This window comes from Oncorhynchus clarkii, chromosome 4 (genome assembly GCF_045791955.1).
Source record: "Oncorhynchus clarkii lewisi isolate Uvic-CL-2024 chromosome 4, UVic_Ocla_1.0, whole genome shotgun sequence".
Lineage (NCBI taxonomy): Eukaryota > Metazoa > Chordata > Actinopteri > Salmoniformes > Salmonidae > Oncorhynchus > Oncorhynchus clarkii.
The window spans coordinates 54,515,421-54,531,827 of NC_092150.1; the positions used below are offsets into that span (position 1 = coordinate 54,515,421).

General features: G+C 41.1%; 1 protein-coding gene across 1 annotated transcript in view; it reads left to right on the forward strand.

Moving 5' to 3' along the window:
• Positions 1-6,269: 6,269 nt before the first annotated feature.
• Positions 6,270-16,407, forward strand: part of LOC139408002 (protein lin-28 homolog A-like) — a 37,597-nt gene continuing 27,459 nt past the window's right edge. The window contains exons 1-2 of the mRNA XM_071151846.1: positions 6,270-6,291; positions 12,179-12,369. Of these exons, the coding sequence (XP_071007947.1) occupies positions 6,270-6,291; positions 12,179-12,369 (213 nt within the window). The remainder of the gene's footprint in view (positions 6,292-12,178; positions 12,370-16,407) is intronic.

A 16,407-nucleotide genomic window follows, 5' to 3' on the forward strand; every position in this document is an offset into this window, starting at 1 on the left:
CTTTAGTTTCAGCAGAGAGGAAGAGGCAAGCAAGAGGGCTCACTCTCACCAAAAGTCCTCAACTGGCAGCTTCATTAAATAATACCAGCAAAACACCTGTCTCAACATCAACAGTGAAGAGGCGACTCCGGGATGCTGGCTTTCTATGCAGTTGCAAAGAAAAAGCCATATCTCAGACTAACCAATAAAAAGAAAAGATTAAGATGGGCAAAAGACCACAGACACTGGACAGAGGAACTCTGCCTAGAAGGCCAGCATCCCGGAGCCTCCTCTTTATTGTTGACGTTGAGACTGGTGTTTTGCTGGTACTATTTAATGAAGCTGCCATTAGATTACTTGTGAGGCCCCTGTTTCTCAAACTAGACACTCTAATGTACTTGTCCTCTTGTGCTCAGTTGTGCACCGGGGCCTCCCACTCCTCTTTCTATTCTGGTTAAAGGCAGTTTGCGCTGTTCTGTGAAGGGAGTAGTACACAGCGTTGTACGAGATCTTCAGTTTCTTAGCTATTTCTTGCATGGAATAGCCTTCATTTCTCAGAACACAAATAGAGTGACAAATTTCAGAAGAAAGTGCTTTGTCTCTGGCCATTTTGAGCCTGTAATCGAACCCACAAATGCTGATGCTCCAGATACTCAAGTAGTCTAAAGAAGGCCAGTTTTATTGCTTCTTTATTAATCAGAATAACAGTTTTCAGCTGTGCAAACATAATTGCAAAAGGGTTTTCTAATGATCAATTAGCCTTTTAAAATGATAAACTTGGATTAGCTAACACAACATGCCATTGGAATACAGGAGTGATGATTGCTGAAAATGGGCCTCTGTAGACTATGCAGATATTCCATAAAGAAACTGTCGTTTCCAGCTACAATAGTCATTTACAACATTAACAATGTCTACACTGTATTTCTGATCTATTTGATGTTATTTTAATGGACAAAAAATGTGCTTTTCCTTCTAAAACAAGGACATTCCTAAGTGACCCCAAACATTTGAGCGATAGTGTACTGTAAATTTAACTGAGATTAAACCGTCTTTCAGTCTCGATCAAATAAATCATCAATATTTCAATATTTTATTTGGACGGGCAAGGAGGTACAGTAGGGTGGGCCACGGGCCTCCCATAACGCCAGCCCTGGTTTATGTACGCATGTAATGCAAAAACACAATATGCTACTGAACAAAATTGTTGGTCACTAAATCTGGCGAGAACTAGGACCATGGAAAAAACAGCTAGCTGGAGCTTGTCTGAGCGGTTGGCTGGATATGCCCTCACCGCCACATACTTAATGCTGATTGGTTTTGGTTCTGCCCACTATAGTGCTGTCCAGTCAGAACATGATGTTGCAATGGATAACAATACTCCAGAGCTAGCAATTAGCTAAGAGCTAGCAAACATCCCCGCAAACTTCTTACTTATTAAGATACATTACATGGTAAAATAACCAACACTCACTTAGATTACACCCATTATATAGCATTTCCAACACTCACTTGTCAATCGACGCACAACACTTCAGTTAGGAAACAGCATGTCAAAAGTCTGTCAGCAACACAGCACTTCAGTTAGGAAACAGCATGTCAAAAGTCTGTCAGCAACACAGCACTTCAGTTAGGAAACAGCATGTCAAAAGTCTGTCAGCAACACAGCACTTCAGTTAGGAAACAGCATGTCAAAAGTCTGTCAGCAACACAGCACTTCAGTTAGGAAACAGTATGTCAAAAGTCTGTCAGCAACACAACACTTGATTCTTCTCAAGACAGCAGATGCTATGCACTGATGTGAAGTGGTAGGAGGCTGAGCCCTTGAGTGTGTCCAAGTGCGCTGATTGGTTGTAATGAGTGGACGCTTGAAGGGTGATTGACAGGGCTGCAGGCCAATCAGGTTGAAAGGGATGGATTTTTTTTTACAGCAGCCCCTGGATTTCTGGTGGAAATCTACCCATCTTTAAATGCCTCAGTGGGGGGGTTAGTCCTGAAAGGGCCTAGTTCTACCTGGCAGGACAGGCAGGTAAGAGAGGCAGAGCAGTGAAGGGACCAGACCAGGTGGGGTCCAGTCCTACTGTGAATCTGGCCGAACTAGAGGGGCAGCTGATTACTAAGGTCTCTTTAGAGGACCATGGGGGTCAGGAGGATGCCGGCTCAAGGGCATGCAATGGGCTTAGGGGCCGACCCGTCAGGGCGGTGCACAGGGAAAACAAAAGCAGTCCTTGGCCGCCCCATGGAATGCCACAAGGATGGGGGAGGATCCTCTAACTCAGCTGGTACAGGGCCACTTGAAGGCTGGCCACAGATGGGGGTGGCTTGCCTACTGCGGCGTAGAAATGTGGCAGGCCGGCCACAACTGTTGTTGGCAGCTCACTGGCTGCTGTTGGGGTTGGTGACTTTCTCACCACTGCTGAAGGCGATGGTTCCCATGGTGGACAGGTTGGGACTGCTGTACGAGGCTCATCAGGGATCTGAAAGGCGGGGCCGGCTGAGTCCCAGAGACGTGCAATTGCCGGAGGGTCTTCCATTGCAGGATGCAGGCGGCCCCCAGAACTGGAGACAGAGGACCCCCCGGGTCAAGGAACGGGGTTTGAGAGCCTAGCAGGGCAGGAAACTAGGGCCCCAACAGGGCAGGGGACTTGGAACCTACTACTAAGATTGAGGATTGCAAGCCAGGTATGGCGGGAGGCTGCAAACCTAGCTGAGCAGGGAACTTGTAGCCTAACACTAGGACAGGCGACTTGGTGCTAGCAGAGAATGGAGACTGAAAACTGGCTAGGGGCAGGGACTGCAGACCTAGACGAGCAGCTCGCTCTGAGCCTAGCTGAACAGGAGATCCAGGGCTTGGAACTAGTGCAGGAGGTTTGGAGTGTAACACTAAAGGAGCTGACTGTTTACCAACTGAGGCTGTGGGCTGCTGACCAACTGAGGGCAGAGCCTGCAGATCTAGTAATGTTCGTAAGAGGGGATATGCATCTTTCAAATGATTTGCCATGGATATTTGCCAAATGAAGGACTGCAACAGGTCTTTCTCGTCAATATCACTGTTTGCCGTTTACTCCAGTTTCAACAGGTTCTTGTTCCCTTTATAATGGGAGTTGAGACATACAGTTAACAGCATTAGAAATTCACACTAAAGCAACAAAAAAAAACTAAATAGATGAGACACATCTGTAATTCCTAAACTGCAGCTTGTGATTGGAACACATTTCCCTACTTTAATCAACCAGCCCATTTTGAATTTGTGATAAAGCTGTCGTGATTTGGCAAGGAATTTCGCCTTTCTACAGTTTTGTTTGTGTGCCCCATCGGTTAGATACGTTTCTATAGGCAGTCATTTCTGTATGCCTAATGGGAGCTTGGGTGCGCAGGTCACATGTGTGTATAGGGAGTGGTTTGAATGAAATTCAATGAGAGACATGTAATGGAGGGAAAAGAGAATGCAGGGAGAAGAACTGTGATCACTTGGCTAGGTTACTTTTTGTTGTAAGACGCTAATGCATATAACAAGTGGAAGGAACACTAGAGTCAGCGTGAATTAACTGTTGTCTTTGGGACAAAATTTCACCTGCCTGTTTGGGCAGATTCCAGATTCCTAAACTTACTGTATGACTGTGGTAGAACTTAATTGCCCCCTAGTGGTCAAAACACGCTATATGATTTCACATGGAATTTTATGAAATTGTCAAATAGTTTTAATGGAAAACCGATAAAAATAAGGCAGTTTAAACATTAAAGAAAATGTTCATTTGTCACATCCCTACAGGACAGTCATTTTGCTCAGACTATTGTGTGCTTATATGGACTATAAATTAACCTGAACCCGACATAGACCTCAAAAGAGTCGTAAGTGAAAAAATCTGTAAGGAAACCTCAAGAATGTGTGTTTCAATAACAGTGTTTTTGTATGTTGATTGTTTTAGTCTGCATTCTACACTAAAGGTCTATTTGTATTGGAGCATGCAGGATGAAGTACCCTCACTTACATGTTAATTAGACTTTGGAGCAGTGACTTTGAGTTGGAAGTCTCTTTAAACAATTACCCCAGTGAATCTTGAATCCTTATCTCCAACCTGCTAGCACACTAATATTTTGTGTGACATGGGGGTCATTTATTGTATGGGTATCAATTGCTCGTTGGCCGGTATGGTGACAATTCTGAGGTGTCAGGAGCTGGGACTTCAGTTCTGACAATGATTTGTTTAAATTTTGCTTGAGAATTCCCCTATAGAGATACCGCACCGCAGATATTGAAGCAGGACTTTCCTCTCACACAGTCACGCAGAGTATCTGCGCATGTGCACAGGTGCGCGTCACGCTACTATAATGTGGTAGCTACGGGACCAAAACAGCACAGACGTTTAGTCTCATGCTTCAACGCTTTTACATTCTGAATACAAGGCTTGTGTTACGTGTGCGAGCGTCGCAAAATAAATGTACACATACATGTTATTCAATCATTGCATCCAAACTGCTAGCGAGCGTCTGCGTAGCCAGGCGCTAAAATAGAACTTAGTTCTATTTGTGATGCATGACACTCTGCAGGTCTTGCCTCTCCTATCTCCTCACTGGTTTTTAGGAGCATATACCCATGTGGGTGATTGAAAGGTCCACACTCCAGTCCAGTTGGTGATGGTAATGCACCTTAAAGTGGGTTGCCATATGAAGTCCAAAGAAGAAGCCTGAAGGAAGAGAGATGACTAGAAACAAACTCGGTTTACCCTTTTATCTGTGGATTAAATGTCGGAGTAGAGGACCTTGTGCATTTCAGGTAAAATAACAACCCAATGCTTATATCCCAGGACAAATTAGCTAGCAACAGCAAGCTAGCTAGCTAAAATGCCATGAATGTTTCATGCTTTTCGTGCCTGTCCCCTAGCTGGTTCAGAGTTTGTTTTTATATTTCAACCTGTGTGTCCTGGTCGTGTCTGGTGTGGATGGACAAAATCAACATGTGCATGATGGCGCAAGCAGACTCACCCCGCACCTGGTCTAGCCAGCATGTAAATAGTGGCGGAAATTGTTGCATCACTGTGTTTACTTTGTGCATGTAATGTCAACCTTAAACAAAAAACACATTTGATGACTGGACCATTCATAAAGTACTACATAGATGCTTCTTACATCTTTCAAGCAAATTCATACATAAAGGGTGATATAAAGGTCCTCACATCTAGTGCTTTGACAAATGCTTTGCCATTGATATAATGTGACATTTGTTCAGGGATAGATTTTGGACACTGGCCAGCCGAGCTAGACCACCATTTTTACTAGTCCGGGTGCAAAGCCTGTGCCATTCTATATTTGAAAAGGCAACGTTTCTCTAGCAGGCATTTGGGCATTTTTCCCAACCTGGTCTGAGAGCATTTCCTATTATCCTCTGATTAAATCCAAGACACTCCATTTAGTATGATATGTTACATTTCGCATGATTACATCCCAGTTACTTAAGGCAAAAACGAACGGAGGGTGGTTGGTCGAGGTGGGTGGATGGTTGGGCGTAACCCTCAAGTCTCCTAGGTAGGGTTGTTGAGTGAGTGTTTTCTAAAATTTGGGCCATATCATAATTGAGCAATATAGGCTATCGCCTAATTAGGATTACTGATTATAACAAACAATAAGCAACATGTCAATGGATTAAATGAAATGAGTATCAATTTACGTAAACCGTTCTGCATGTCCCTGCATTCCAAGCTCTACATTACCCTATCTTTTTTTCGTAACAAAGTTAGTAGAAGTTTATTTGTTATCTAAAACCAACCACAGTAGCATATTGCAAATGTTTTGAGAAATCAAAATGAATTAGGCTACTGTTTTTCTTTCGTAAAATAATAGAAAACATAATGCTCATGTATTTATTTGGCCCGCTACAAAATATTTGTAAGACTATGGATCACTCTTACACTGTCTGTCAGCAATCCATTTTTCCTTGGTGACAAATCCGGACAAACCCATGGCTTGTCCCGCACACAGGTCCGTTTATGTTACACTGTCATTATAAAATATTCAGCCGTGGAAAATCTGCGTATATCCGCGCCGTGAATAATCTACCACCAACTGGCTGATAAACATAATGACTTTGTAAATATGCCGGTAATGGTAGTCGACTTGCATGCTTGAACTTTTCGGCTGTATCCAGTGCGCGTGTGACTTTGACAGTTTCATTAGTTCACACTTACAATAAAATCAAGTGGACATGACATTCGATCAGAACGACGGGTTCATTTGTAGGTTCTCTCCACCCACAGCAGCAGGTCTGAGAACAGAGAAGGACGAGGATAACAATGGCTCTACCGTCGCTCACAGGTTAGTGAAGGATCTTTCAGACTATACATTTGTAGAACAATGCTTGGAGCATAAGGAAGGATTGCATGGTGACAACAACACCTGTTCATCGCAGCAACAGTTGGGTGTAGTCTATTATCAGACTCTCAATGCTGTCGATATTGCCACCATTCGGAAATTGCATTCCATTCCATTTACAATAAGTTCGCCCATAGGCTACTTCACATTGTATTTATTGTTTAAGTGAACTAGAAAACAGGATACATTATTGTGTAGGCCTATATCAGATAGTTTATGTATTAGGCCCATATTTTCAAATCAAACTATGTTCCGGTTCAACCCAGTTTTAAAACCAATATATATATATATAAAGGGTGATATAAAGGTCCTCACATATATCTATATTCATTCGGCTTATTTGTTAGGTTCCTGAGTGAATGAACTAATATTACGATTAAACAAGACAACATCATTTAGCCCATTTCTAAGCAAACGCGACCATAGAAAAAACATATTTAATAAATAACATTTTCCCACTAAAATGACGAGAATTCGTGAAGAAACAAGGCGCTATTCTTAGTTGTCCTATGCTGGTTGTTGGTGTATTGTTTGGCTTTGTGAGGAACTTGCGTGTTTATTGCAGGGCCAGAGAGAAGCGCATCTCACTCATGCTACCCTCTGACGTCACTGATGTGTCATTCGATATTTGTTGGCTTTGTGTTCACATTTTGTGTTCAAACGTTTCTATTTTTAAAACCAAAAAGCAGCATATGTCGTTGAATAAAAAAAACATTAAATCAACAAATCAGATTAGCGGAAAATGTATTGTTTTAGTTCATACCACTTTCTAGAATGGATTTGTCAGTGGGGTTTTTCAGATATCTCTTGAAAACAGTTTGGGCGTTAGCCATATTTATCTGTTAAATCGTTTGAATAAGTATCCCTATTTGTTTATAATGTAGGCCTACGTGGATTTGAATTGTTGATGCCTACAATTTAATAATTTATTCAAAGATAATAATAATTTGCTTAAATTATAGTCTTAAACCCCATTACAGGAAATAGTTAGGCTACATTTGATTGCATTTCAAATAAATTACTCTTATTGGAACGAAAAGTGCATTTAAAATAATTTTATTTAGTCTAAATAGACAGGATTGCCTTGTTGCTATGCTCAAACAAAGACACCCACGTGTCCAACTATGGGCATTATACACATCTTATACTTAAAATGTTCGCTTATAAAAATGTCTATTAACGAAGTATATAATTCAGTTACTTTCTTTCACGAAATCAAGTAAAAATGTGCATACAATTGATTTCAATGTTTCCCTAGTAGACACAAGTAAAGTACACTGTGATTGAAATAAACTCATGATTGGCTGGTTTGTTCTAAACACGTTAAATGAATAAATAAACATAAAACATTTACCTGTTTGCTTGTAAAATGATTTTAGCCTCCCCAACACACATTTCCTTTCCAACAGCATGGCCTGGCCTGACCCATGGCTATGTCAACAATGTTTCGTTTTTCCTAGCGGTGGATATAAAAAGTGAGGGATTGCTGGCTGGAATGCATGAGTTAAAACATCGAAATAAACCCCCCACCCTTAGCCCTTTGAACTCCATTGACAGAAATGCAGGGTAGAGGGGAGGCAAAGCTTGGTTGGTGAGGTGTGGGGGTTGGGTGGGGTTGGCTAGGGTGAAGGAGTCCACCAAATCTCTGGTTGGGACGTTGCTATTGAAAAAGCTCTGGAATCTCGATGTGGAATTGTTTACGTCTGTGAAAGTGGCATTAAACTGTATTATGAGGATCTGATCATGTTTGATCAGTTGGTTTGGTTTTAGGCTAATCAATAATTGAGATGACATTCTTATTTTCCAATTGGTTTAATTAGTTGTGTCTCTTATTAATCACTGCACGTGTTTTATGTTCATAAGCCTTTATTATGAGGTTGGACTCAGAATCAACTTTATTCGCCAATAACATTTACACGTAGCCTACTAGGAATTTGACCTGGCGAAATTGCGCCGACAACAATAAGAATATACAGACAGAATATAGACAAAACCTACAGAATCTACAGATTACGTTTCGACTTGTTTTATACAGCATCAACGCTTTTATAATTCTGGCCTTGGCAGGGAATGTGAACCCTACAGAATCAGAATGTTATTATTTTAGCCTTCAAAGGATAGCCTAACATACATTGCCAGTAGTCCTAATAGCCTACGCTTGTAAATGATTACTGATGCATTTCAAATGAGGATTTACCCCAGTGTTTTACCCAAAAGGCTCAGACTTTTCTGTTTCCATCTACATGGTCCGGCACCCGTGGCTCAGCGTGCCATGGCTCTGGCGGACCTCCTCTAACTTGGAACCAATGCAAGGCCCTGGGTACTTTTCAGCTCTCATTTACATAACAATGGCCAACTGTGAACTTTAACACCTCACAAATCAACAGTCTTGAATGATTCAGGGGTGTTGATCGCCACATGTCTTTAGTGTCAAAGCCCCTGATGGAAACACGATTACACTATAGCTTACGTTAATATAAAACACTGGCGGCCCACTGGTGTGGGGTTAAATCTCATTGGAAAAGCACCAAACATAGCTGTGTTCGGTCAGAAAAAGCCCTTCCCAGGATATGAGTGAGTCGATAACATCTGACACCGTTGACCGGCCCTGTGACCCAAATCATCATTTTTGTGGCCACTGTGGAGCCCTCCTCACCGCATCTTCAAACAGAGAATTTGCGCGGGGGTTGGGCAGGGCCGGCCTTTGTTGGAGGCATGAGGTAAACTCGTGAATTCCGGAGGGTGGGCTCTTTGGTGTTGCTTTGCTGCTGGTGGTTGGGGATGGGTTGCTGTTGATTAATTCCTTCCCAACGTGTTTTTCCCCTTTGACAGTTTTGCGACTGGATATTGACAGAGCTGATAAATTGATAGTGCGCGTGCGAAACATCAGACTCATGTTTCCAGCCATACTCTCGTAGGCATAACGTACTGCGAATAGCCGCGGGAACCCGTTTGGGGGTAGGGGTGCTGCGATTTTCTTTTGTGCCCTTGCTGAAGAGGTCTATATTGGTCAGCTGATACAGGACTAGTAAAGGCCCAGCGCCCCCCCCCCCCCCCCCAGTACCCCTCTTTTTTAAACTAAATGTATTTGAGTGTTTACCAGTAATTATCTGTACAAAACAGTTATTATGATAATACTTGTGGAATATACAAATACTTGCTTGATATATATTTTCTAGTTTCTTGAAATACTTTGCAAATGCAACTTATTTCTATGTGAAAACTGACATGGTCTATTCATTCCTTTTCAGTAGATGCTTTTATCCAGAGCAATTTACAGTAGTAAGTGCATACATTTTCATACTGGTCCACCATGAACCCACAGCCCTAGTATTGTAAGCAACATGCTCTACCAACTGAGCCACATCCTAACATCACACCATCACAACCCACTCAATTACTGTATTGTGCATTGTTTTTCTTCAGGGTGATAGAAAGTCTACAGGTGCAAACCTAGATGACCCTCCAATACAGTAATGTACAATTTACATGTAAGGATGGTAAATTAATACTGCACAAAAAGTGGTTGTTTTCCATGTAATTTGATAAAGAAAAACATTTAATTTGATGTGGATGTTTTGTCTTTGTCCATAACTTCCACTGTTCCCGGTAGGCCATCATTGTAAATAGGAATTTGTTGTTAACTGACTTGCCTAGTTAAATAAAGGTTAAATTAGAATGACAATTAAAGAGAAAGGGATAGGACAACAACTCTTACAATTCCAACTATTGATTTCGGAAAGATACTGTTCTAAATTAAACTACCTTTTTGGTAAAGCAGAGATGTTTTGCCTGCCCTACAGATGTAAAGAAGTCTACATCGGTCCACTAATACTAGTAAAGGCCCAGTGCACTACGTTTGTGATATTTTTTTTTCTTAAACGATATATATATTTTTTCCCGATTTTTCAGGGGGTGCAGCACCCTCAACACCCCTAGTTCCTGCAGCTATGTCTGTGCGGATGTTGTCCATTGTTTGATTTGTTCTGAATTTTAAGTTCTGAAGGATCACTCACACATGCTACCCACCCCTCAATTGTATCAATGGAAATCTTGGCAGTGTATCAGGCCTTTATAACCATACGTATACCACTTAAAGTTAACCAAATAATTCATAGGCTATAGCCTATACTAGATTTGTAATTGAAGTCTTCGCCTACACCTAATAGTTTCTGCAAGAGAAGGAGGAATATGGGGCTGGTCATGTGAACATGAACTCAATGTAGGCGTAAATACGTTTCTAAAATGCATAAGGAAAATTCTATTTACTCAAAGGTTAATGAATACAATCTTTAGGTTATTATTTGGCGATATGTTTAACGAATGAATTGACAATTTTTGTAAATGCAGCAATGAATTATGTTCAACAAACAATTGTAATCTATCAATTTAAAATAAACCCCCCAATTCCCAATCTCATAATGATTAGGGCTATTTTACCACATGTAGCCCGCTGAATCGAGCTCAGAAACGTAGGAAAAATAAAGTAATACAGTCCTATAAAAGAAGCAGAATAACAGATTTTATATTTACTGCACCAGATGTTTGTTTGCGTAAATCTTTTTTTTCAGTCTTTATATTTCCAATGTAGTGCATTTAGCTGCTGTTAATCAAATATGACATTTTAGAAATGGTTGATTTGGCTATTAAAATGTGCATTGAGGAGTTGAAAACAAGGTTGACCATTGCAAAGTGGACTACCTACTGCCATTCACACGACTCTCTACCGAAGTTGTAAAATGTTTTTGCAAGATAATGGGTATGTGACCTAGTCCATCCTTTTATAAAAGAGTGTTATTGTGAGGACACAACTGACCACTGGGACCTTATAATCGGTTCCGAGTCCGTTTCCCTCGCTGCACTCCCTTCCCTGGATCCGTACTGAAATTAGCAGCAAGAAAGCATGTCATTGACAAAGTCACGTGTCTAGAGGCACAGAGAGCAAGCGAGCGGATGAGAAAAGGAACGAGCGAGTGCAAGCGCTCGAAGTGGATTAAGTGTGGAAGGGATTGAAGGAGAGACATGACAAAATATCAAGAGGGAAAGCACGCACTACCATGCGAGCTAAATTTGCGACCGCTGGAATAGAGGATGTCGGATTCATGGTGACTATTATAACCCGTTTTCGCAAAGGAAGCTTTTCGATTGGGACTTTGGAAGAGAGGGTCCGCGGGGAAACATGGCCGAAGGTTATTCTGCAATTATTTTCTATTTTTTGCGCTTACTTTTTATTCTGATGGTATTGAGGGGATCTGCGAGGGACTATTGTTATATATCCTATATGTTATGTACCGCCCACGATTATTTCCATGTGAAAATATGCCTTTGGATCTTGTTGGAGCAGTTTGTCAACGGTAAAGAGCGTATTCTGCCCAACTGGGGTTTGCATGGGGAACCATGTGTGTAGCCTACACCTGCCCTTTTTGGGTTTCATACAATGCTGGTTAAACGTGGTAGATGCACGCAAATATGCTCCAGAATAAAACAAACGGTGAGCATGCATTTGCAAAGGCAAAGCGATCAATTGCAAATCGCTGACCGTTGTGTAGTTAGAAACCCCACAATTAGCCAATTTTACACCACTTTGCGTTTATGTTCGAAACACTCGAAAATCGTTTTGCGGGGAGAATTGGAGCAAAGACGAACCTCACACAACGTCCAGTGATGGGGTCTTTTCAACAAACCGGGCTCCATAAAAGTTGTTTATAGGCTACTACTCGGCCTACTATACGCGCGCACGACTATAGGAAAAATAGCCTACTTGGGCACCTTCTACACCTGTTTATCAATACAAACTGTATTTAGCTAACTACTTTCATTTGACTTTTAGGAGGGGCGGTTAAAAGTGGCGCAGAATACACCGCCAAATCGGCGGAGCAGGAAGAGCGGATTCTGCCCCAGCCTCTGTCGGGAGCAGGCCACTGCAAGTGGTTCAATGTTCGAATGGGGTTCGGATTTATATCAATGACCAGCAGCGAGGGGAGCCCCCTAGACCTCCCTCTGGACGTATTTGTCCACCAAGTAAGTTCCCCCGAACGAGAAAAGTCTTCCACGTTGATGTTGTGCTGCTGTGAGCTTGGGTTGTGGGCATTGGGCATCTACCCCGTTGGCGCAATCCTCCACCCCATAGACTACGTTATAGCCTACTCCACCTTGTTAATGATAAGTCATGTTTCAATAGGCTAGGTCAAGCAGCACAGGTATATCCTTTCTAAAAGGTTAATTACTGGATTTTAATTATACAAAATCGGTTTATTAACCTGTGTCCATGCGTGGCAATAACATCACGTGTTAATGCGAAATAGTGACACATTCTTAGGCCAGTGTTGGTTGCAACATTTGTATCACTTAATGATTGTGATATTGTAACAGTTCAAGTGTGTTACTTTGAATCATCATGACGTTTCCCTAGCATGTGTATATATATATATATATATATATATATATATATATATATATATATATATATATGGCACACAAAACATGCTGTGGGTTTCCTTAAAGTGACACGTTCCCTCGTTCACTTCCCCTTGAACTTCGTGGAGGGAGAACACCAGTTGTATGACAGTTTGTAGTTTTTCTATTGCCTCATGGACAGGGAGATTATGCTTGATGGCCCACCATGTCGGAAAACGTGCTCAAATACTTTGAGTAAGTAGCCTACAAGAAAATATGCATCAATAGAATGAAACAGAAAGAAACATCCCACTCAGTCTAGAAATACTGTGTTTGTTTTTGTTGACAGTAAGTGCTAAACGCTGTCATTTGAGTACTCGTGCAATTGCTTGGTCGAAAGTTATAACATGGATAGTTTGGGTGTGTAGATTTTCATTCGAGTTCATATTCTAATAACCCATCCATATTTTCAGCTGATTCTGTTGCCGTTAAATAGCTATTTTTTACGGTCCAATAAAGTCGCTTTTAAAGACTCAAGAGGAGAAACGAGAAGGGAGTAGTCATTTTCACCATCTTATTTTCCCACACGGTTTGGCGGTGGAGGTGCTTTTATTGTGGTCTCACGGGAAGTTATTTTATTGAACTGGGAGAGAACATTCTGGTTCAAAGATGTAAGCGCCTAGCACGGCCCCAACCGACGTCTTGAAAACATCTGTCAAACACGAGTGAGTAACAAGAGAGTTTACAATGATGAATTGCGCAGCTTTAAGCTGCTATGCTGCAGCTGTAGCTGCTACCATTGAGGTCTCGTGGTGAATTTGGGCGAACATGTTTCCTTGTTGCTATTGTGTTGGCTACTCCCATCATCACTAACTTTTTCATGTGGCAGCACTATATGCTCTGAAAAAGGAACTCCCAAGTCTTAAGATGTATTTCAGTATTTGCATGCTGGCTAAGTTCTTGGTTCATTGATCAGTTATTTATATTGTCTCCCTAATAATATTCAAATGATTAGAGTGCCATGCTGGCATATAGTATTTTATTTTCACATACTGTGTGTTCCTGTGTCCTGTTGATATTTCAGCAGAAGACATTTATGTGAAGAAACAACCTAAATACATAACTTGCAGCACAGTAGAAGACAATACACCCTGTTGTTCATGCAGTGTACTATATTTTCCTTTGCAGGGGAAATCCAAATGAGCAGAATAGGTTGAGAATTCGAATCAATCATAGCCATTAGTGGATATGTCAGATGTACCTACTTTAGCCTCGCAAGCTTCCTCCCTGCCAAAGATGTGTGCTTAGAGAGAGAGAGAGAGAGAGAGAGAGAGAGAGAGAGAGAGAGAGAGAGAGAGAGAGAGAGAGAGAGAGAGAGAGAGAGAGAGAGAGAGAGAGAGAGAGAGAGAGAGAGAGAGAGAGAGAGAGAGAGAGAGAGAGAGAGAGAGAGAGAGAGAGAGAGAGAGAGAGAGAGAGAGAGAGAGAGAGAGAGAGAGAGAGAGAGCCCTGCTGAAGTCAAATAAACATTGTCTGGCGTGCAGTTTCTTAGCCTGGGCCTGAGCACAGAAATAAATAGAACACCATTGGGCTATTAATAGGCCTATGCATTATAGGCTCTTGTATCTCTATGGTACAGATTTAGATGTAGGCATTTCTTAAACGTTTTCATGATCTAAATGTAGAGGAATACACACATTCATAAGATAATACTAATGATTGTTATGATGTTGATAAACCCCTACAGAATTCTATTGAGCCATTTCTTATAAACTTTTATGATTTTAAAATAACGGGCTACTTATAGCAATAACAATCGTTATGTTTATAAGGATGTTGCTGAATTCCTGCAGAATTCTGTTGTCTTTTGTTGGAAATGTGCGCAATCTCAAAGTAATAGCAATCATTATGATGCCGATTAATGAGAATAATAATACATACTTTTCTTATAAATGTGTATGAATTTCAATTTAGAGGAATACACACATTCATAAGATATAATTCTGCGGAGTCTTATAAACGTTCACGATCCAATTTTAGAGGAATACACGTGCTCATTCATAATGTTGGAATTACTACTGTAATACTGTTGTTAATGATGACAGTGTAGTCTTTCAAATGTAAATCATCAACTACCAATGGAATTGCCAATTCAGTAGGGATGTGCATCTTCCCTTTCAAGATGATTCAACACAAATCTAGATACATGGGCTCTGATACTATTCACAGGAACGATCCGTTTGAGTTTGAAATGATTAGGTTCAATGCGATGCTATTCGATGCCCTAACATTTGTTGCATAAAAAACATACATTTTCCATTCAAAATTCATATCTGCTGATGATGGACCTCATGAGTTGGGCCTCTCTGAGCTGGGCCTCTCTGAGCTGGGCCTCTCTGAGCTGGGCCTCTCTGAGCTGGGCTTCTCTGAGCTGGGCCGGTCTGAGATGACTTCTGTCTGTGTGTAGATGTGTGTGTGTAAATTATGTGTATGTACAATGTTGGCACCTGAGCTGAGCCATAAGAGAGGCATCTCCCACTATCAGATTAGGGGGTGCAATGTAGCCTGTTTTTTGTCTCCCCATTTTGGTTCTGAAATAACCATCACCCACAAATTAACTTTTCATTTTTGCAGATTAAGTGTTTGACTAGTCAATATATCAATATTTATATTTTACAAATGTAGCTATGACATAGCCAATGAATATATAGCACAACTTTGGATTTCACCCACATCTCAAAATCAAATGGTTTTGACCATTTGGAAATGTTTCCGTAGAGATCTTCTTTACTCCTCTTGCTTCGGCCATGCAGTGCACCTCACAAAAGGGATTGCTCATTATGAAATGATCAACTTTACCCTGTATATCTAAAAATGACCATATACACAGAATTGTTTAAAGCAAAACTACCAAAACTGTTGGTGATGGTGAACCTGAACAATCAAAGTAAAATATATTATATTATATAATATTATATACCTGTTTAGCAGGTATAGTCAGATATGTTGGCTCTCCAGTAGCTTACTTTTATTCCAGTAAAACACAATGTACAACATAGGTTATCACTCAACGAATAAAGCACAATTTCATGCAAGCCATTCATGCAAGCTGAAGGTGCCTCGCAGATGTGCAAGATCCAGAACAGGCCCCCTACCTCACTGTGGTCAGTGCACAAAACAACTATATTACTGAAAAGTTTATTGATGGGACAATTTTTCATTTGAATGCATAAAAACCTATCTAGAGTTTAGAATGTAACCTTGTGGTAGGGTTGATTGGGGGGCCATGTATGCTTGTTTTTCAGTTGCAGACATGCCTGATCAGTTATATGACGTAGCCTCAAGGGTTGGAGAGCTGACACACACACACACACACACACACACACACACACACACACACACACACACACACACACACACACACACACACACACACACACACACTTTCCTGTTATGGGGTATTTCTGTTGCTTGCTGCTTGGGAAGATTGTACCATTTGTAAATATTATCTCCAAAGATAAAGACACATTTTGTCCCATGGAAAAAAATATAATTTGAGTTCAAGATTCAGATTGGGCTCCAGTTTGTGACAATGTGTGATAATTTTCTATGCATGCAGGAATTATTGAGATAATGAGAGGGGGAGGGGGAGGGGAGGAGAAAGAG